The sequence below is a fragment of the Thermobia domestica genome, chromosome 14, assembly GCF_964235325.1.
Source record: "Thermobia domestica chromosome 14, izTheDome1.hap1.1, whole genome shotgun sequence".
Classification (NCBI taxonomy): domain Eukaryota; kingdom Metazoa; phylum Arthropoda; class Insecta; order Zygentoma; family Lepismatidae; genus Thermobia; species Thermobia domestica.
In genome coordinates, this window is record NC_137467.1 from 122,110,765 (window position 1) to 122,135,458 (window position 24,694).

Genomic DNA, 24,694 nt, shown 5'->3' on the forward strand with positions numbered 1-24,694 from the left:
CTATTTCCACAGTACCTGTTTTCGTGTAACATAAATACAACACTGTGTCATTCATCCTCCCTTCCATTTTACGTTTCCTTTCCGATCACATAATATGACGATATCTGGTATCGTTCCTATAATTTTGCAACGAACCGTATAATTGAGATTGTTTTGATATTTATTCTTGTTTTACTCTATTGTGTTTTCGTTTTTTTTTTAAATAAATGAGAGTGCTAACTTCGAGAGCAGTCATAGTTTTCGCAAATCTAAACTCGGTATATTAAAAAAAATAAAAATAAAAATAAAACAGGAATGAAATAAAAAGTGGCTCAATTATTGCAAAATAGAGGTAGTTTGTGATCATCAGTTTTTCTCGAAAGATTAATTTTTAACCCAGTCTCCAGTGATCAGTAAAACGTGAAATATTATATGCTAGTAATATAAAGTTAATTCTAGGTACTTATTTGAAAAAGACATGTAATAGATTCGCAAATCTGAGTTCTTCCTGCTTTATGTAAATGAGCTCCAGCTTTAATACTTAACACAACAGATCTTCAGCGACATAAATCGTCGGGGATGAATTGAAGAAATATATGTCTAGGAGGAATTCTAAATAAGTACTCACTACAATAATTAACTATCACACAGAGCATCGTGAGATTACGAGCCAAGATTAAACTCCATACAAAAGGGAGTTGAGAGTAAACAGATTTCCCATCGGATTGGAGGAATGAAAACAGATTGCACATGCCGCTAGGTTGCTTGCCTGAAAAGATTACAGTCTGATTGCAAATAACACAAAACAACATCTGATAAGCGAAACTCCTAAGGCAAGATAATAAGACAACAAAAGATAGAGGAGTTGCTGCAGATTATTAAGTTACCAAACACAAATTCAGGTGATGCATGAACATGGTGAAATAACTTTACTTGAATATTGGCACAATAGAAATACAATTTCGACATGTATTGGAGCACTCAGTTGTCTTGAATCCAAGCTAAAGCAGAATAATTTTTATTGAATTAGTTGTATATTTGGAATGGGAGAAGGTAATGCGTTTGTGACGCTTCACTTCGAAATGCACAGTAAAGATCAGGAAGCGCAATGCGTAACACACGTTCCTGAAAGAAAGCAGTAAACACTTTCAAAAATATTCCAGAAACAAAACATCCTTTACATTGTTTTATGCTCACAAAAGTAATTTTTGTTTTCCTTTCTTTTCTTCCTATCTTTTTATTTACTAATGAATTTCTAATCAGTTTAGGAAGACTTGAAAAATAAAAATGTTCCAGGTAATGATATTACCGAGTCGATTTAAAATGTATAGCAAAACTTGTATTTTGACAACTAGCTAAACCTGCGCTCTCTATACAGCGCATCATACACATATGAGCGTGAATCACTTTGTCATTCCTCGCATCATCTCTACATGTTCCTTTACAGACACAAGTTAACGACGTCTTGATAAAAATCGGCAAGGAGTATGAGATTTTTTCGATTATTTTTTTTTTAATTTTTCACATCGTTTGCAAGATTAGACCCTGCTTCCCGTTGGAGTTTCTAATTCATGTATGATCAGTGTTTTCTTTCTTCTTGCATGCACTATGTAATAATCAAATACATTACACAAATTAATTATAATGTCAGTGATGTATGATGTTCATTGGGCAAAACACTCCAAACAAAAAAGACTCATCTTGGACTGAAGAAATGGTTAATCTTCGTCTTTCATTATCATTTGGCATGAAACGACGCCTGAGAGATGTACTAACCCCGTATAAAAATATGTGGTGTTGGAATGTATAAGTCGTAGGGTATGATGCTTTACTTTATGAAATTTCAATAATTCCAATATACCCCTACAAAAATGTAAAAAAGAAATAACATCCATTCTTTAAAAATATTCAATTAGAACTGTACAATCTGAAAAAAAATTGCAATCCATTAGTGAAAACGGCATCTTTCTAAAGCTTGTAGTTTCCGAGATATCGTTGTCAAAAGAATTGGCCTCAAACATATAAACGTTCACAAACATAAACCTAGCATTTTAATATATAGACTAGCTGAACCTGCGCTCTCTACACAGCGCATCAGTCACATATGAGCATGAATCTCCTTGTCATTGCCTTTACAGACACAAGTGAAGGAGGTCTTGATAAAAATCGACAAAGTGTATCATAAAGGGGAGACTTTTTCGATTAATTTTTCAATATCTTGCACCGTTTGCAAGATTTGAGTCTACTTCCGGTTGGAGTTTCTAATTCATCTACCACCAGTGTTTACTTTCTTCTTGCATGCAGTATGTAATAAGCAAATATATTACACAAACAATTAATTATAATGTCAGTGATATACGATGTTTATTAAACAAGACACACCAAACAATTAATATTCATCTTAGACTGGAGAAATGGTTACCCTTCGTTTTTCATTATCATTTGGCCATGAAACAAACGCCTGAGAGATGTATAACCCCAATATACAACTATGTTGTGTTGGAATATATAACTTGTAGGATATAATGCTTTAGGTTTTTTTTTTGTTTAATTTCAACACTTCCAGTGTACCCGTAAAAATGTAATAGAGAAATAACGGCCACGTTTTTTTTAAAAAATATTCAATTAGAACGGGACAATGTACGCAAAATTTGCGATCGATCAGTGGAAACGTCATCTTTCTAGAGCATGTAGTTCCCGAGATTTTATTGTCGAAAGGATTGGCCACAAACATATAAACGTCCACAGACATATAGTCTAAAAGAACTCCAAAGATGGCAGCACAATTCATTTGCATCGATTTTGGAGAAGACTTATAAAAATACAAAGGCTTTGAACAATAATTTTAAAAAGTAAACTTTATGAAAAAGATCTATTTAAATAATAATTTATTTAAAGTTCACATACTTAATAATAATTTATTTAAAGTACACATACTTTTAATACTTGTCTTTGTTAAGCGTGAAATCACAAATAACCGTAAATTAAAACTTTGAAATCGTAAGTTAGAAGTTGGAGGTAAGGCATTTACATTGGTATTGTAGCATTTTAATAGATGGATTGATTGATGTTTAAAATAATTAATTGACACATCCTTTCAGCCATAGAAAAAAATATCATATAGTAAGCTGTCTTTCCCCAAATTTTCAAGTACATCTTTGAAAGTGTTACACGCTCAGTTTGTAATACAAATGGTTTTCGAAATAGTGGAAATATAGTTTTCAACACGTAAGATTCAAAATGAAATATTAAGATGCATATGCAGCGCCTGTGTATGGTGCTGTGTAAGGTGATCATCTGTAGTATGTAACGCAGAATAGAAGGAAGAGTGTATTGAAGCGGGCACACAGTGTTGGTGCAAATTGGGAATTCCTTTTGATTTTCTACGGGTCCAAATAATGTGTGCGGTGTTAGTTGGGACAAGTGTGCCTAAAGTAGCTAATGTGTTAGATGTGTTGGAGGAAGTGTCAAAAGAAGTAAAATAGATGAAATAGAAACCTCAGTGGCTCCGCGTAGCGTTGCCCCTAACGCTCTCGGCTTCGGTGGGAGCAGTCCTGGGTTCGATTCCCGATGGGAGTATTCGGTCAAAAAAAAGTGTAAAGCGCTTTTTCAGGCCTACTATCCTGAATCAGGTTTTGCTCATTCACCAAGCAGATGCCAGGGTGGTAACTAACTTATAGGTCTCAGGCCGCCTCCTTCCTTCCCTTTCCCCGGATAGTGTGATCGCCGAGGGACGTCATCCCTCAAACGTGACGGGCTGAGTGGCCTTAGATGCCGGAAGCCCAGAAATCTAAGTCCTAACTCCTAGAAACGTCAATGACAGGAATTGGCGACTATTGAAGAATATTGTCCAGAAGGACCATAAATTGAATGAGGTAAACATTGGACATTTGGAGGAACCTGTTACGATAATTACAGTCCGACTCGAGTTAGGTAAGCTGAGAGGCAAATCTAGAAGGTAAAAACTGGAGGGCAAGCCAGACACCAGACTATGATAGGTATAGATATCATGAGTTGTAAACTTTCAAAAACATATAAACAATATCTTCAATTATTTTTGCCACAAAAACCCCGGGGATCTAGATTCACCTCGTTAGAGTTGCAATTTCCAAACCACTGATCACCGCCATTAGGACGAAGGAAAAAAATGATGCATAGAACATGCAAAGTGGAATGCCAATGATTGCGTGCGAACAGTATGATCTGATGATGTCTCTTTTACCTTATTTCGGACAACAGACCATGCTTACGTATGGCATGTACTGAATCCGAACTGTCTCCTTCCTACCGTGAAACATGGAGACGGTTTTGTAATGCTTTGGGCAGGAATTTCCTGGTACCATATTCTATGAGTCTTGTGGTTGCGCTTATAGGACGCATTACTGTTATTGATAATTGTAGATATTTTACTTGTAGGTGATCACGTGTATTCAATGGTCCGGATGTTCTTTCCTGCTAATGACGCAGTTTTCCAAGATGATGTATCCAACATTCCAGTTCACCTTATCTAGTCCGCCCAGTTCCCAGACTTGAACAATATTAAACACTTGTGGTTAATTTTGGGTCTTAGTCTCCAGAGCAGATATTCTCTTCCGACCCCGTTGATGGAACTTTAGTCCTGCATTGCATCAGCCATGTGAGTATTTTTCTGAAAACCATTTGCGACGTATATGCCTGCATTCCACGGCAAGTCAGAGCTATCCTGCTGGCTAACGGTTCAAGCCGTATATATAATATATTGTCGAAGGGAATAAAAGCATCCTGAATGTTGATTGTCACAAAGAACTATAAAGCTAATGCAGCACTGTTTGTTTTCGCATATGCAATTTGGTACTTCGCATTTAGTTTCAAACAATTATTTACTATTCCTTTTGAGTTGCAGTATTCAAAAATCCTCGCATTGAGCTATCAATGAGTTCGTTTAGTTGCCAAGCGGTAAAAGATATGGCAAAGTGTTTCCTCTCGAAGCTGTTCAAAATTTCACGATTGTTTCCAATGGGAGAAAAATCAACCTCTGTTTTCATTTAAGGTGGATCACTAGGTGTTCTCGGTGCTATGCAAAACGCTGCTTGAATAGTGTGGCGTTGCCAGGTAGTGTCGAGTGTTTATTTGTGCCACTGCCAGATAATAAAGGAAGTAATCATCCAATTCTGTTTGGATACTTACTGGAGAAATTAGTTTTCTACCAATACCACAATTCACAGCTAAGTTCTGATTCTCGGACTGCAACGCTAGAATCCAGGAATTATATTACAAATTTGGCAACAACGCATTATGGCGTTCTGCGCAAGTTTCTTCTCAAAATCTATTTCCTTAAATATTAATATTTAAATAAACTGTGAAACAGAACACGAAAAATGGTCAAACAATATATTTATTTTGTAATAAGATCGTTACTTTAAAATACTTTACACATTCAAATAAACATTTCATAAAATTGAGAATTTCTAGTAAGATCTAATAGCAAGTACCATCTTGTGTACTCATTGTAAAACGAATCAGATATATTCTTTTAATTGTTACCTTTTTCGATATCAGAAGACACAACCAAATGAATCAGTGTCCTGTGTTGTAGCTGAAACATAACTTTATCTTATAGTACAATATTTATAATATGTAACGTTTCATTGCGTAGTAGTTAAGGAAATGAGCTAAAATATGTACTGACTTCCGGGTGGTGATCCACCTTTAAAATTTTGACGTTTTTCCCAATAGAAGTATTCTCGAGACGTCTCTAATTATAGAAGCATCACTACATGATTCGTGATTCGGCACATACATTTCGATATTTACAATTTTTTGTTTCAAAGGTTTCTGTGGACTAGGAGCTGCGTTAAGGTCGTGTTACGGATTTTGTAAATTACCGTATATATATATATGGGTTGGACCAAAAATTAAAACGTTTGCAAAAGTGTGAAAATCATACCTAGTATGGTGTGGAGTCTCCTTTTGCGTCCAAAACAGCTTGGATCCGACGTGGAATGGACGTATACAGCTCCTGAATCGTGGTGTGTGGAATTTTGTACCATTGTTCCTCCAAAACATGCTCCAGTTCCTTAAGGGATGCTGGTGGAGGATAATGAGACCGAACACACCTTTCTAACTCAGACCACAATGGTTCAATGATGTTCAGATCTAGCTGTGACCAGGGGTTACTGCTGTGACCAGGGGTTTGGCGATAGCGGCCCTGCCATGAATTTTCATTTTATGAAGTTCCCGTCCCACTGTTTTCGATGAAACCGAGTTCTGTAGGCCGGAATTGAGTTCAGACGTATTTTTCATTGCAGTGGTCTTCTTTTAGCAGCTACAATCCATTTTAATGCCCTCCGGTCCCTGTCTGATAGGATTGTCTTTCGACCACTGTTGTGGTCTGCAGACGTCGTTTGCCCATGAATTGTGTATGCCCTCGTGACATTGGACACAGTGCCTTTCGATACCCCCACAATGTTCGCCACTGTTGCCACTGAAACTCCAACCAGACGGGCACCAACGATCATGCCTCTTTGGAAGTCTGTCAAGTCGCCCATTTTACCGCACCACTTTCCCACCACGACACTCACAGGTGAACGGGTTACTGCTGACGGAAGGGGAAGATCCACATGACATATTGAAAACAAAAAACGATCAGCAACCGTAACACGTGTTGTACAGTGGAGGGCCAAACTTACGTGTATGAAGTGTTTTAAGATTTTTTTGTGTACCCCTATATATATATATATATATATATATATATATATATATATATATATATATATATATATATATATATATATATAATATACTGACTTACAGAAGCACTATATATTGGGCTCTGCACACAGTTACTTTTATCTTTCTCTATACTTTCTCTGAAGATACGCAAGAAAGCAGGAAAGCAATCGCCTGAAAGTAATCGATTTTCGCTTTCATGCGTCATCTCACGAAAAGATGTGATTTTGTTTTCCGTGAATACTCCGCATCTCCAAATTTACAATTTACGTCAGCAGTCTATTACTGTTCAGTATAAATTTTGACCACATTTCCAGACGTCTTCATGGTCAGCAGTATTTAGGTATAGCTTGAAAAACTTACTGAAACTGTAATGCATCATAAATATACAATAGTTTGTTCGCTATAATCATCGATTTAATTTCAGAGGTGATGGAAATACAATCGTTTCTGTCGCTATTAACTCATGAGCACATTCGTTTTCTGGAAATTTAAATGTGTTTAGGACACAATAGAACGCGAGGGGTGACCAGTAGTCAATCCCTATCCATGAAAATTTGTCAATCTCGTCTCTTGCGCTTCACCGAGAACGTCTGCGGGTACAATGTTGTCACATTGCTGCTAAGTTTCGTGTTGTTTATTTTAGTTGTTGTTTTACATTTATGCTATTATTGTTGTTACTTCGCTAATGCTTGGTTAATTGCACATCATGAGGGACATGCTAGAGTATATGATGGCAGGAAAGAGAGAGGGAGGGGACTGTGAAATAATAGCGGATAATATTCCTTCAGATTTCTTTTTAATACTTGAAACTAAAATCAGGGTTGAAGAAAAAATCTTACTGACATAGAATGGGATATATTGCATTGTACCTTTCCCATTGTGTTCCTGCACGTATTAGATATTGCTACAGTTTACAAATCGTTCCAATTAAAGAAGAAAAAAAAAAAAAAACTGGACGGGAAAATGTTACGATTTACTGACAAGTAAACGAACATACAACTCTGCATAAAGGCCAAGAAAAAACTTCTGTTGTTGAAACTCAGATCACCTTTCCGTTTACGCATTGGACAGATTCCATTTAATGTAGGTCTTCCTGGACCATGTATTTTTCCCCACTAAGCGCGGGTAACATTGCGTCGTACAGGTTTCATTTCAATACTAGGTAAAATCTATTTTTGGACTTTAGGACTTTTATAATAGTATGGTTACAGTTGGGTTCAGTCCAACGTTTTAATTCTATATTCTTCCTCTTTGATAATGTGACTAAACACTGAATGATTATTTATTCACTGATAGTAAGCTACCCGCCAACAAGAGATTGGAGAAATTGTTCCTTGGACCTAGATTATAGATATATCACGATAGTGTATGCAAATGGAGGAGTAAAATAACGTGATCAGTTTAAGATGTTTTGAATCCTATTTCTAAACTAATTTGGTTTCTTGCTCTTAGCTTAAAATTAAGGAAAGTAAAAGAAAGCTGAGTTAACATGTTTAGTCTATCCAGATTAACTCGTGTTTTCACCTCGAATTGATAGGTATAGAGAAGTGATAAAACTGTCGAGTTTATGACGAGTTTCGAAGGTAACACACTTCATGTAATGCTTTTGATATACTATACTCTCTGTATATTACTGTGATTTTGTGTTTCCCACAAAGTATTTGTTTGTGAGTAACATATGTTATTTTCCTTTCAGGTGGAAAATGTGCGAATGTTGGATCGATATAACGCTCGAAAGCCGTCTCTTGGAACCCTCTACCTCACAGCAACGCATCTTATTTTCGTAGATCCAGATGCAAAGAAGGAGACATGGGTGAGCAAACGCAACTTAATTACTTTTCATAGATATTTGTTGATAATTGAACCGTAGTCAAATACTATTATAAAACAAACAATGAATAATTCTTAATGAGGATCTGTACTTAAGTATTCTACTATTAATGAAGACAACTTACCGGAATTAAAAAGTTTCATTGTATTACAGTTTCAGCAACTTTTAAAATAAGTTTTCTTTAGTGAGTAATGTGATCACCCAAATATATTTAAAATTCTCGAAAGTGTTATGATGCATTAAATATACAGAGTAGAACATTTTATTAATAACGTACATATGGGACATAATATCAAACACCAACAGGTAATAATACGAGTTGCATGGCTATCATACCTGTAGATGCTATATGGAACGCGGCGATTATGCACTTAGTATATTAACCTCTTTAAGTTGAAATGTTATGTCGCGTTGAAACTAGGATTACTACTATAGATGTAACACCATATTGGACCAAAGAAATTGCTGCTAATAGTTTTTGTTTTACGGCTCCCGGTATGTCGTCCTCATAGTCTTTATCTGCACTGACTACACACAAAATAGTTTTGGTAGGGCCTTGTTGAATTCTGTTAGTGCGAAATTAAAGACAACTTGCCGGAATTAATGTTTCCTTATATTACAGTTCCTGTCTGTTAACTCTTAAAGAGTATAAATGTGATTGATAGTTCTCTTTTTTAAGTAATATGATCACCCAGGTACCTAGGTATATTTAAAATTTTCGAAAGCACTATGATGCAGAGTAAGACACTTCATCATTTTATTTTTATTGCTAACTTACACATGAAAAATAATATTGACACAAACGGCGCCTGAAGTTCTGCGCTGATGAATCACATCACTGTTCCCGTATTCCTTTCTATCGCTGCTCTGCCTCTACTATCTACTGTTGCATTGGTTTTTCCTTGCTGACAGTGAATATTGGAGTGATGTGAGTGAAGACTTCTGTTTCTATCTCAGCTCCTGATATCTTGGTTCGTCTTCAGAACTTCAACCACGATTGGATTGTTCATTTCATTTTGGCCAATTATTTTTCCTGCTCTTCGTTTGTCTTTCTCATTACCGCTATTTTTTCTGAAGGTTGGGAAGGGTTAGGACACACTGGCATAGCGCGCAAGCGCTCATCTCGGGTGCGAGGATCTCTGGTTCGATCCCAGGTCGTGCACGTCTGTGGTGGACATCGTATCCGTGGGTTTTCTCGGGATTACTCTTCCACGTTCTCATTCCATCAGTTCCTTTCAAAGTCATTCACTTTCAATAGTCATCCATGTTTAGTTTACGGAGCATAAACCTGAGATATTTAATTTCTTAAAAAAAAATAACCGTGATATACAGGGTGTCCGAGAAGTCCTTCCCTGATTACAGAAATTGATAACTCAGGCTAGAAATAAGATAGAAATATGAAACTGGTGTTGAATTGTTTACAAACTATAAAAGTTTTGGTCACATCAGTACACTTCCACATGAGCACCCTTGGTAGCACGTAGCACATCTAGGCGATATTCAATTTCCATCCACACATTAGCCAACATCACTGGAGGGATCGATGCAACGACTGTGGTTATTCGTTGCTGCAGGGTTTCAAGATCTGGTACACGTGTTCGGTAGATACGACCAATCCATCACGACCAATCCATCGCCCAGGAAATGTCCGATCGAGATAGGCACGGACGTCCAAATCCCAATGAGGTGGTGCACCGTCTTGCTGAAAAACGACATCGGGGCGATACTGAAGCAGCTGAGGAACAGCATACAGCTGCAACATATCCAGGTAAACCGCAGATGTGATGGTATCCTCAGCGAAGAAGAATGGCCCGATAATTCGATCGTGCAATAACGCGCACCAAACATTCACCTTTGGACTGCCTCTGGTGAACTCCCTGACCTCCCTGGGGGGTTCTGAACCCCAAATGCGTACATTATGGCGATTCACTACTCCACTGACAAAGAATGTCGCTTCGTCGGAAAAGGCAATTCGTCTGAGATAACCATTATCGTCCTCAATACGTGATAGCATTTCGACCGCAAAGTCATATCGACGTGTACCGTCGTCGAGCAACAAGGCCTGAACGAGTTGCATTTTGTAAGCACGAAACAATAAACAACAAAACAGAACAAACCTAACACAGACAAAAACTTTTATAGTTTGTAAACAATTCAACACCAGTTTCATATTTCTATCTTATTTCTAGCCTGAGTTATCAATTTCTGTAATCAGGGAAGGACTTCTCGGACACCCTGTATGAGTTGTGTTTTTAGGTATATAGTATTTTCAACTTCTCCATCAAAGACTATACTACGATGAAGTTTCAGGGGGAGATGCACCGTTAATGTTTATTTGCATTTTTCTTCACATAATTATAATCATGAGGGCCTGGAATGGGCTTAGGTATAAATTTCGGAGGAGATAGGAATAATTCAGACAATTTTGCGTTTTATTATGTATATTTGATTAAATTTTTAAAATTGAATTCAGCATTATTCGATAGGAAGATCGAGTCCAAGATACTAAATCATTTTGCTTCTCAAAAGTTTCATGTCTTGCTCATGTTCTCATATAATGTACAGGATGAGTCAGACATTTTTGGACACCCTTTTATTTTAAAACGTGAAAGGAAAATGTAAAATTTGTTCATGGGAGATTGTAATAGGGAGAGGTCACAGCTAGTAGGTTACATGGCGACTATGGCCACCGTCTTGAATGCAAGTTCAAAATTTCAAATGAGAAGCGGGTATGTTGCATATCAAGTAACACCAGTGTGAGCTCAAGAATCCAAAAGTCTTAATGTTTCTTTTATATCATGTGCGTTTTGCAGGCTACGAACTCTGAATATTTGAAGAGTCTCGTTGTTATTAACAAAATCTGTTACTACTGCAGGTGATCAAAGACGCCTCTGACAGATGAACAAATAATAGAAATCAATCTAATATCCGGGGGACGCAGTTCCACGGACATTGCAGAAAAATACAACAGGCAGCACACAACCAGCACCGTACAACACGGTCACGTAGGCACTTCCAAATTCTAAGAAACTGGCACTGTGGTAGATAGGACACGTTGTGGTTTACAGGGGTCTAGGAAGACTCGGTGTGGGGAAAGTTGGGTTTACGGTGGATTCGGTGTAGTACATATTTCATATTACTGCTTACGATAATATAAAACTTCATATTGTGAAAACGAAAACGCTATAAAATGCAGGGAATAAAATGTTATTACGTATTTCAATAAAAGAAAATTTATTTTTTGCATTGGGATTGATCTCTTTTACATGTCTTTTGTGAGGGATTAGTATAATTTGGTTTCATCATACAATCAATCGACACTTTTTGTCTGAAATATAACAATCACAACTAGAAGTTCAGAGAATAGTTATGTAAACAGAATGTATAGAAATATTTAAAAACACCTTCCATATAATGCACCATGCAAAAATATATTGATCAAAATTTCTTACTGGGATGGGCAATATAAAGTGGGATCGTTTTATCAAATAATAGTTGTAGAAATATAATGTCAAAATGTAGAAACCAAAGCATTGGCTTGGTTATATACAGAGTATTCCTTCTCAGTTGTTTGTTAAGCTTAAGTAAACGCTAAACGATTACTGTAACCCTATTGGCTCCTTACTGACTTCTACAATCAGACATTTCGGTTTGTTTACGTTAAATTAAACTAAACAAGTACTGCAACCCTATTGGCTTCTTATTGAATCCTAATCAGATGTGTCACTTTAGTTGAGGCATTTATTTTTACACCTTTTGAGTAACATATGATAAATAAAGAAACTTTGTCGTTTGCGAAGAATTTAGATTTAAATATTTATTTATAAAATAGAAATAAAATCGATAGAACTGTTTTTGAAAAATCTGCAATTTTTAACTTTACTCCTCCAGTAACCTACATCTTCATTCCTTTTCCTTTCAGCCCATGATATGCGCAGCATACTTCGCCAACACTACATTTCAAATGCTTCTAGCTTGGATATTTCAGCTTTTCTCAGTGTCCACGTCTCTCATCCGTAAAACACCGCGCTCCATACCACTGTCTTAATAAATCGTTTACGAACGTCCAGCGACACATTTCTTGATGTTAGTAGTCTTTAGTCTTCTTATTGAATGCTTTTTTAGCCTGTGCTATTCTAGAACTTAGTCTTTTTCACTTCCGTCCGAAGATATTAGACTTCCTAAATAAGAGAAGGTCTTAACGGACTGGCTAATATCACGGCTAAGTTCTAAGTTAACGTCTTCAAATTCCTTATAGTAGACATTAAAAGTATGTTCTACACAAAGTTTGAACTGGAAATACTCTTTATCCTCAAAGTTAAGTTTCTAATTGATCCTATGGATACAATGATCTTTCTTTACACATAACATTCCTCACACGGAGTTTTACGTACACTAAATTTTCTGTGCACCAAATTTTCTTACACCAAGTCTTCCTACACCAAATTTTCCTACACCGAGATTTCATACACCGAATCTTCCTGCTTCCGGTCGACAGAGTACTGCCACTAATAAGGAAACAGCAACTATGGTTCTACCATTGTTTGTGAAGAGTTCCAAACTCAATAGTCATAGTCTTCTCACTGGAAAGTGATATTAGCCAGTCCGTCATTATCCGGAAATTGCATGACAGTCGCTGGTATCTTTATGAGCTCCATATACGGTATAAACTAAATGAACATGATCCAAATCGGCGGGTGGGTTTCCGCATGTGAGCTACGAACCAACACGAACTGGATTTCTCATTTACACGTGTCATACTGTTCAGCAGAAGACATATTTCAGTTTGAATGGAGTTGTGAGGCTGCATTATGTCGGTATTGGTGCGACAATAATCGGAACTAGGTTGATCTCAGGTTCGCCAGCTACGATCTCTTAGCACCTTCCCAAATAGCATGGACAAGCGAACATAGTTCCTTTTGGAGCCGCTGTTACGCCAGTAGCTTGAAGTAATATATTCTCTGTGAAGCAGGTAAATGAAATAGCTATAACAGGAAAAGAGTTCTAAAGAAGTTTTCCGTATTTATAAGTAACGCACCTATAGTATCACAAAAACTAAATTATCGTTAAAATTGAATACAACTGGTATCGATTAAAGAAGAATAAAATACAATACAATCATGGACTACTAATTACTGGAAGCTAATCATTGACAAGCACAGCGCTTCTCCAGATAATGGCTGGACACTTAGACATTTCACATGTTCAAAACGTTTGGTTTCAGCATCTGGTATATTCTTCAACAAAACTGGAATTATTACTTCACAAATTTTCACACGTAATTTGAATGAATGATTGTTCGAAACAGGGTACTGCAAATACGTAGTGTGTTGCAAAAAGGAAAGAAAATAGGCAGAAAGAGTTTCTAAAACTCTGTTGGCAATAAACCAATAGACCTTTTTCAACAATTTTTCTACCGATCCAACGTCCAGGAAAATGCAGATAGAAGCATTTCCGCACAGGCAGCGCATAGTGCTGTGGGGCACCATCTTGCTGAAAATATCGCGGCAAGGTGGCATCAGGGCGGAGAAGCAACGGAAACACCAACTCCTGTAACATGTCCAGATATCGGACACCATTTAGGGTACCAGGAATGAATAAGGTTCCTATGATCGACGTGTTCCATATGCCACACCACACCATGATATGAGCAGGAGTAACCCTCTTGCAGTGATTGATCGCATGTGGGTTTGTATCCGACCAATATCGCATGTTCTGGCGATTCACTTCCCCATCCAAATAAAAGTTTGCCTCGTCTGTGAAGAGAACGCTGGCTGGGAAATGCAGATCTCGGTCATATTGTGACAAAGCCCAATTGGCGAATTCCATGCACCGGTCTGAATCATCCTCTGAAAGGTTCTGGACAAGCTGCAGCTTGAAGGGATACTACTTGTTCGCATAGAGAATCCTCATCACGGAAGCACGTGGTGCGCCTGTTATCGCAGATAGTTGTCTTGTGCTGCACTTCGGATTTATCACACTCGCAGCAAGCACCATTGCGGATGTCTCCTCATCTGTCGCAGTTCGTGGGGTACGTGACCGTGGTCTGTCGACAACATTACCAGTTACACTAAATTTCCTACTGAGGTAGCTAACGGTGTTGTGGCTTATTCCAGGTCTTTCGGAGTGGCGCGCGTTAAAGTCCTGTGCAATCACACGATTGCTTCTTTGTCCAGACATTAGGATGATCTCAATTCTTTCCTGCTTCGTCAGTGCCATCTCGCGCTACTTGCAGCGAAAAGAAAACCTGTCAAATTTGGGGCGTCACGTCTTTCTTGCAGCGTTAGTGGCATGTCGCTCTCCCTGCAAGGAAACAGAAAACCGTCAACTTTGGGGCATCATAACTTTGGAACGGAACATGATAACGCATTTCTGCTTGTGGGACTGCATTCCCATGCAAAACAGTGTTAATTGATGTGTCACATGCCTACCTTCCTATTTTTAAAAAACGTGGATCCAAGATGGCGGCCATAAAGATGGTCGCCATTTACCACGGATGCATCAATCGGTAGCTCTTTTACCCAAGTCAGCCCTCCGTTAGTCAGATTGGCTTTAATCATGTTTATTTCCAAAATTATCCACTATACCAAGACTTGTGGACTACCCTGTATATTATAAATCAAGTTCATAAGTGTTGAATTACGTTTGCCCTGATTGATAAGTTTGTAGCATGAGGCACAAGCTATACTCTGAATAATTTCCAGAATACAAAGCCTTCTAAGGCCTGGCACACACGTTCCGGTATATCGGTGAAGTTTACCTGTACAGGTAAACCGGAGTGTGCTAGCCGCTGCAGGCCAAACAGCACAGGCGTAGCGGCCGGTGCAGGCGACCGGAAAAGAATCGAAATTCAATTCCTACTACCCCCCGCAGTCGTACAGACCTGAACGTGTGTGAGAGTCACTCCGGCATACTTGTATAGTGTTTAAGTGAGTTGCGGCTAGTTCCTTAAAAAGGGAGGGTCGGTCGTCGTCGTCTTGTTTGCCTGCCATTTCTCGACTGAGTTAAAATCTTCATGTTTACCGTTGCGTGTGTGTGTGTGAGCCCTAGCCTGCACCGATATATCTTTTCTGTATACCCTTGATCTTTCCTGACAGGTATATGTGTCGGGCCTAAACAAGCAGTAGTAACTAATTTCATTGTATACAAAACTCCAAAAGTGCATTACCACCTGCAATTCTCCTTTTCCTTCAATAGTAGGCAACCCAAAAAAGCTCGGTCATTGTCTTGGTTCAGAATTCGAAAGGCGTTGGACCAAACCTCAATTCTGTTACAAATATATCAGTGTGGCAAACTGCAAAAAAGAGAATAAAGTAAATTTTTAAGAATGACGGTTTTATTATTGTGAGGAAATGGATGACACAAATAGTTACAAAATGATCTTACTTAACCCGTTTTTTCCCGGTGTTCCAATATTGGAACAATTTTAATGGTGACGCAAATACCTGCTCAGCTAGCTACATTGTATCGCGATTAGTTGAGGACGTCCCAACTGCATTCACAAGGGATGGAATGAAGAGGTGATGTACTTGTTTCCTGTTCTATTAGCTTTTGGACCTCGCGGTGGTAACGTCATTGTCTAAAAAAATTTTACATACACCATGGAGGAAAGAAAGAAAGAAAATATTCCTTTATTTTTATAATTCTGTTCGCTTATTGCCTCAGATACCTTGATTAATAGTTTTTTCAAGTCATATTAAAGATTTATAAAGAAAGTAATATTTACAACTTGTACAGTGTGATCTAAAGTACAATGTTCCAATAATGGAACACCAGGAACGAATGGGTCCATTATTTTCATTATTGTAAAATTTCATTTCTCTCTCACAACTTGGAATGTATATTACTTTTTTATTAAAATATAAATGATTTTTGCTTTCCATACGATTTCTATGTTTATATTTACTTTGTTTCTAGCGGCGCAAGCACTCATAACGTTCTAAAAGTATCGAAAATAGCTCATATTATTATTTGGTTGTAATTTTATACTATTGCACTATATAATATTATAAATTATTTTCTGAAAAGGTATGGAGCATTGATGTATTCTGGGTGTATAATTCTTCACTGAACTAGTTAGTTAGTATCACGCATGTATTTGGCGCACTGACTCCGAGGTTCAATTCCCTTTGTAGTAGGATTGCACATTCTACAGAGATACCCGATGGTTCTATGATTTTTTAACTGCCGGGAATCAAATTTGGGTCTCTTGCACCAGATGAGAAAACGTTAACCATTTAGTCATAAGAAATAATAATAATAATAATAATAATAATAATAATAATAATTATTATTATTATTATTATTATTATTATAACCGATTATTATTGTGCAACAATTCATTTTTTATTTGTGTGGTGTATGTATGAACCTCGAGGATACGTGGTATAATTTCAGACATACGTTGGACGAGATGTAAATACACCTAAAGACACTGGCTTGGGAGAATACGTTGTAATACAGTTGACAAATTGAATTACAAAAGATATTCATTTCAAGATAAACGCGGATAGACTATTTTCATCACTTTCACTAGCAAGTGAGTTAGCCGAAATGGGTATTGGTTTCACTGGAACTATCATGAAGAACCGAATAGAGAGTTGCCCACTAAAAGATCTACGGGAACAAAAGAAAGAAGGTGGGGGCATTTGTTTCAAACCCGACGCAGCTAGCAAATGCATGATGGTGGAATGGAATGACAATCGCGTAGTTCATTTGGTAACTACATGCAATGCTGTGAAGCCTGCAAAGAGATGGATTGCTAGGGAGAAGAAATTACCAGTTCCATAATCTAATTCTGTTTCATAGTATAACAAGTTCATGGGAAGAGTGGATAGGATGAATGAAAACATTGAAAATTACAAAATTTCAAGCAGATCCAGAAAAAGGTGGTGGCCTGCTTTTGCGTTCTGTAGTGATATCTCTTTCCACAATGCTTGGCAACTCTACAGGAAAACAGAAACAAACCCATCATTAGATTATCTCGGCTTCATAAGAAGTATAGTCGAAATATATTTGCAGAAATATAGTTCTCTACCATCTTCAAGCGGAAGAACGAAAACAAGCAAGGAATTTCTGTCACGCATCCGTAGAGGTCTAAGACATGACATTTCGGATCACTGGATAGCTCCAGCTTCACACCTTACCCACTCAAATGTAATTGTAGTTGTTGAATTGGTCAGATCTGTCGGGAAGAAAATCAAACGTTATTTCCTAAATATCAATTTATATTGATTTTGCATATATCTGAAAATTTAACATGTTAATATTTTATCCTTATAAGAATTACAGGATACATAGTTTAGAATCATTAAAGAATAATTATATTCATATTCTTTAGTAAACATTTATATTTTATACTGTTTATCCTGTATTTCATACTATAATATTCGTACAAAGTATATTTGCAAAATAAAAATATGAAAATTGATCGGTTGTTTTATAAAGAAATTTCTATCTAGAAAAAGTAGAGGTATAGAGGGGTGTTCTATTTGTAGAATAAAAACATATATAACAAACATTACTGTCACGTTCGTTAGTAATGTCAGAGTTTAGGAAAAAAATCTTACTGGTACCGTTCGTTCCTGGTGTTCCAATATTGGAACAAATACTACTGGTCCCGTTCGTTCCTGGTGTTCCAATATTGGAACATGCCTAAACAGCCGAATTAATTACGAAAAGTGGCGGAATTTAATATTAATCGTACAAATAGAAGCCTCATATTCAGAAAAACACAAATTTTCAAAAAAGTTCGAAAGTAAAAAAATTCGGGCAAAAACGGGTTAAGCAGTGAAAACAAGGTAAATGGCAAGAAATAGATATCAGAAGAAAGCAGTTTTTATCCTTTTTCAAAAAATCTCGGAAATACGAAAGTAGGTTACATAATGTAAAGGTTTAATATAAACGCCTAACAGCACAGGAAACAGAAAGAGACAAAAAACGACTAAGGGACACCATTAGCGTAGTAGATTTGCGGGCCTCCCATGCAAAATAAATAGATGGGGCCCTACTTGTAAACCAAATTGTTATTATTATTATTATTATTATTATTATTATTATTATTAATAATAATAATAATAATAATAATAATAATAATAATAATAATAATAATAATGAAAACTCGTTTCTTTTCCCAATCTCTGATTCTGCCTAAAAGCATGTCTGCATATAGCGGTCATGTGTGCAGTTTTTGTCAATGAGCGGTCTCAAAGGCCAAATGGGATGGAACTCTCCGAAAGAAAGGAACAAAAACACTTTATGATAAATTCTAGGTCAAAGTTCGAAGAACTTGTTTCTCACAGGCGCATTTTTCTATCTTTCTTTTTCGGGAAGAGAAAAGTTTTAAGAAATTACAGTATATAATATTGCAAATTTACAAGTGGATTAATTTACATTGATATTTGTGGTAATAAATAAATTATGATTGGAAGACATTATTGTAAAAATTAAGTTTTGTTTCGTCACCGACCGCAAGTCTTGGGGGCCCCTATGCCTCGCCCCCCTAAGGTCGATATCAAAAATTTAGGATATGGATATATCGATGTTGATATATTTGCGATATCGAATAATGATGTGTCAATATCGATATCGATATATCGACATTTCGCACAGGCCTAGATCCGAGAAATGGTGCATGAAATACAGTGGAATTAATAATCAAAATCTAAATATGTTCTTGCATTCCGTTGAGGAGGAAGGCGGTGAATCCGAACAAACATTTTAAGCCAAAAAAAAGTTAAAATAAAAGTAGTTATACTTCTCCCTTAATAGGAAACTATTACTGTATTTTATCTATTACCTCTCTTTCTGATTGTCATCAGAAATCAGCGACAGTACACACACTTTACATAGTATAGCAATATACTCTATAATATTACACAACTAAGCAAACAGGAAGATGAAATTCTTGAGACAATGAAGTGGAATGTTCTAATAAGTAAATATAATTCATTGTCCTTATTTCTGTCAGTAATTTTCTCACAAACTCAGAACTACAAGATTAACACAATTAGAAATGAAAGATTTAATTCCTTTTTTCTCTCACACTAAAAGACGTCTTCACTTTGCTGAGATTGTCAGTTTTTAAATATATAAGTCCCCTATTTCGGGCTTATTCTGGCTACCGGGGTAGACTTGGGAAGGGAAACGTTTTCAATAATAATAATATAACAATTTGGTTTACAAGTAGGGTCCCGTCTGTTTATCTTGCATGGGAGGCCCGCAAATCTACTACGCTAATGGTGTCTCTTAGTCTGTGTTTGTCTCAGTTTCCGTTTCCTGTGCTGTTAGGCGTTTATATTAAACCTTTACATTATGTAACCTATTTTCTTATTACCGCGATTTTTTAAAAAAGAAGAGAAACTGCTTTCCTGTGCTATCTATTTCTAACCATTCATCTTGTTTTGACTGCTTAAGTAAGATCATTTTGTAACTATTTGTGTCATCCATTTCCCTCACAATAATAAAACCGTCATTCTTAAAAAATTACTTTATTCTCTTTTTTGTTGTTTGCCACACTGATATATTTGTAACAGAATTGGGGTTTGGTCCAACGCCTTTCGAATTTTGAACCAACACAATGACCGAGCTTTTTGGGTTGCCTACTATTGCAGGAAAAGGAGAATTGCAGGTAGTATTGCACTTTTTGAGTCGTGTATACATGATCCAATGTCTGAGAAGAAGACTATAAGTGGGAGTATTGAAATCATGAATATTGCAGTGAAGGGTGATTCCTCTCCCCTATATTTTCGAGAAGGTTTCAGTCCTTCAAAATACACGTAAAAAGATATTAGATTTTCTTAATTACTCACTACAGGAATGGTTCCCAAACTGGAGTGTGAAGAACCATTAAAGCTACCGACCAGTTCGCAAGTTACCGACAGAAATAAAGTACATTCCTAATTACAAATATTACAAATGTCACAAAGAGGAACTGAATTAACTATCGTACAAACTCAAAATAACAATTGGGTAAACTGTTGTTCCATTAAGAACAAAGCTGGTAAAAAAGTAATACTACAGTATTACAGTGTGCGCAAATTTTGCTGCCAACAAATAGACTTATAAATTGTTGAGAATTGTTATTAAAAATTTGAGAATGCAATGCTGCATCTGAAATCGCAGGAATGAGACCAATGAGCAGTAAGACCTGCTATACACAGTGAGATAAGTCCTACTAAATATCTTAGGATTTATTTGAGGAAAAATGTTACGACATATCTCGTAGGAACTCTAACCTTTTGTACCATACACGTAATTACACTGCACATCCTACTGATATTGATAGCAGACGCTATATTGTTCGATTGCATCCTCTAAGAAAAGCATAAAAATCAGAAGATAAATTATTAAACATACCTTATCAGTCGCTGCACCACTCTTCATTTTGTCGAGTATTTTTGCTCTTTCACCCACATACGGCTGGCGGGTAGAAAGCAAATTTGTTTTCACTTTCTGTCTCCTTACGTTGCTTAACTCGAAATCTTACGAATTTTAGTTCTGAAATAGAGCGTGCTCTAAACACGAGAAATCTCAGAATCGTTCAGGACGTTGGAAATGACATGCGATCTTTTGCCACACACCTTGAGATTTTGACTCCAGAAAAAACCGTAAAAGATTTCCTAGGATGTATCTTATATTGTATAGAAGGCCTAAGAAGAGTGGTGTGAAGTGTGTAGGGCTTCACGAGGAGTGGTGTTAAGTATGCATGTAGGCGATTTTCAGCTTTTCAGTGTCCATAACGTGCAACCCATACAAGATATGTAACAAATAATTACATCTTCGTATTCCTGAGCTTCGACATGTCCCTTCCCCACTTGAAATTTGGAATTTGCATTCAAGGTGGCGACTGAGGTGGCCATGTACCATGCAAGTTGCGGCCCCTCCTTTTCTATTATCTTCCATATTTTACATTTTCTTTCCAGATTTTAAATTAAATGGGTATTGGTAAACTTTTGACTTACCCTCTATTATATTATATTATCATTGCATCCAGGCGGTTCCATGTCAGAAGGGCAAGGACAGAAAAGCCCAAGTCAAAAAGGCCCCGCGACAAAAGGACCCTGGTCAAAAGGACCCCACGACAAAAGGGTCCGAGTCAAAAGGACCCCGCGACAAAAAGGCTCGAGTCAAAAGGGTCCGGGTAGAAATGGTCCCACGGCCAAAAAGCCTGAAATCAAAACAGGAGTGGAAATCAAAGATGCACGAGGGGATAGTGTCCCCTTAGTAAGTAGAAGTGTTTGTCCAACAGAAAGAAGAATATCAGTGGTTATTAGTAACAAAAAGAAAACTTGAATGGTGATCTTAAATTTATTTGGTTCTGTTTGTTCTGCAACACTCGCTATCACATAAGTCGGTTCTCGATGAAAGTTTGCTTTCACCCGCGTCCTTCTGAGTTCGTATTCTCGAGACATAATCCAATCAGACTTTATCTATTAATGACTGTTCCCTTAGTTCTGAAATTCCATATCTGCCCCTGAATCAAAGTATAAAAACACATATTATATGAATAATATTCTCTTGAAAACGTTTGTATAATTTTGCTGTAAGAACATATATGTGGATCTCCATACAGGGTTAATCAAAAGTATTGAGACAAAACAATAATAACGACACGCGCGGACGGAGGTAAATCAAATATCGCAATTGGTATTATTGCAAAAACCATTGATTTGAGTGTGATCACTTTGGAAGCCATCTTGAATTCCACTATATTGCAGATCGTACAGTTTTTTAAATGGAAAAGATCATGATTTTACATTTCAATTTAGGGTGTATATTCCCACAAATGAGAATGTGAACTCATTTTTGACATATAGCCATCTGTTTTTGAGACAGGATATTTGACATATGTATCTAATACAAAAAGTATCACAACAGGGCAGTAACAAAGAAATACGTGGAGAAAGGAAAAACAAATGTTACATTTTGGTATTGGTGTTAAAATTGCGTTAAATGATCATGGCAGCCAACTTGAATTCCGCATATTATATACCATACAATATTTTTTTTAATAGAAAGGGGTATTTGTGTCACATAAATTTAGGCTAGAATCTTCCTACAAACGATAATCTGAACCGATTTTTGACCGACACTATTCATTTGCGAGATAGTGTGCGCTACGTTTGACATTTGTTTCTAGTAGAAGAAAGTATTGGGACAGGCAGTAGTAAAAAAGAGCTTCATTGTGTTCTTAAGGTTTCTGTTCGTTTGCTTGCGTTTGTAAAATATTGGGAAGTTAGCACATACGTACAACATATTTTAATAGTAAGTATATTTATGGTTATTTGTTACTTTACAACTATAAAGCAATAGAATGCTATTAATGTGCAGTTTCGAATATTCGGTAGAGCTCAACGACTTCGTTCAAATAGTAGTGGGTGGTAACAATGTTTTGTCTGGTCAATGTATTGTACCATGTGGAGTTAATACGGGAAGGATATAATGGTAGAATTGCTAGAAAGAAAACCCAAAAATTGGTAGGAATGTGCTGTTTATCGACTAATTTATGTTAAACCTGCATGGATATGATGGTAGAATAATAGTCTTTCAACAAGTAAATAAATGTCCAGAACTTCCAGCCTACTGTAAAATACGGAGGGTGAAGTGTAATCGTGTGGGTTATATACCTAGGTATGTTCACCAGACGTTGAAGAGTTAGTATGTATTGATGAGATTCTGATAAAAGAAATATATCTTAATGTTCTTAGGACACATCTTCAACAAAGTGCAAAAAAATTGAGGAGGACTTCTAATTTTATCAAGATATTGATCCCAAACAATGTATATGTTGTAAGGAAATTATTGTTTTAAAACTGCCCAAAAGTGGACGAAACCCCACCCCACTGTACCGGCTTTAACCCTATTGAGAATCTTTGAAACGAATTGCAACGTAAGTCAATATGTACGAGTTACGGTGAAAGAAGGTTTGAGAAAAGCATTACGTACAGCGTGGAACAATATTTCCCCACGAAGTGCAACGTAAGTCAATGTGTACGAGTTACGGTGAAAAAAGGTTTGAGAAAAGCATTGCCCCACACTATACGAGAAAAATTGTAACAACGATGCCGAAATGCTTAAATAAAGTTATAAATTGTGTTTGCCATTAAATACTAACTGTATTAACTTGAAGGGATAAAATAACTTTGGAGGACATTTTATAGTAGTGTGTATAATAATAACTGAATATTTGTGATCAGCAATGTCCACATCTCCATTCAATGCAGTTTTTGCAACAACACACATTTGCAATATTTTCTTTTCCTCCGCCACGTTATTACTGGATTGTCCTGATACTTTTGTCAACTACACACACAAGTCAAACATAGCACACTTACCTCGCAAAAGAATGAGGATTGGTAAAAAATGAAACATATTCTCCTTTGTGGGAAAATTCAAGCCTAAATTGATGTGCCAATCATATTTTTTTCCATTTAAAAATCTTGTGTGATATCCAATATGGCGGAACCCAAGATGGCTGCCATTATGTCCACGCCTCACTCTGTAGTTTTTGCATCAACACACCTGCAACCTTCTTTCCTGCGTCTCCATGTCTCATTGCCTGTCCAGATACTTTGGTCTACTAGATACAAATGTCAAACGTAGCACCCTATCTCGCAAACGAATGTAGATTTTTTTAAAAATAGTTCTTTTTCTCATCTATGAGAAGATTCTAGCTAAATTGATGTGTCAAACCTACCCATTTCCATTCAAGAGATATTGTGTAATATCAAATATCGCGGAATCCAAAGTATTTGCCATGACGTCCATACAGTTTTCGCACCAATACTCATCTGCAATATTTACTTTTTCTCCGTTCACGCGTATCGTTATTACTGGTCTGCCGTAATATTTTCTACTAATCCTATATTTTTTCCACATGTATGTTCTTTCATCACAAATAAATCAGGTACTGTGCACAGAATATTTTAAATCTAATAAGTATTTTTATACTTTTGAGGTTGTTCAGGCTATATCTCAGCCTTTTTAGAAGTGGGCCCTTTTGACACAGGACCCTTCTGACCCGGCCCTTTTAACGCGAGGCCGTTTTGGCTCGGGTCTTTCTGTCCTCGGTCTTTTGTCCGGGCCCTTCTGACGTGACTCCCATCCAGGCATATTGTAGTATGAGGTAATGGGTATAAAGCAAGTGATGTGTGCCTCTAAAGAAGACTCCGC

General features: G+C 36.8%; 1 protein-coding gene across 6 annotated transcripts in view; it reads left to right on the plus strand.

Annotated features, from left to right (window-relative positions):
- Positions 1-24,694, plus strand: part of Mtmr6 (Myotubularin related protein 6) — a 374,237-nt gene that overhangs the window by 271,566 nt on the left and 77,977 nt on the right. For all 6 annotated transcript variants that reach the window (XM_081738794.1, XM_081738793.1, XM_081738790.1 and 3 more), the window contains one exon: positions 8,387-8,503. In XM_081738794.1, coding sequence (XP_081594920.1) covers positions 8,387-8,503 — 117 coding nt within the window. The remainder of the gene's footprint in view (positions 1-8,386; positions 8,504-24,694) is intronic.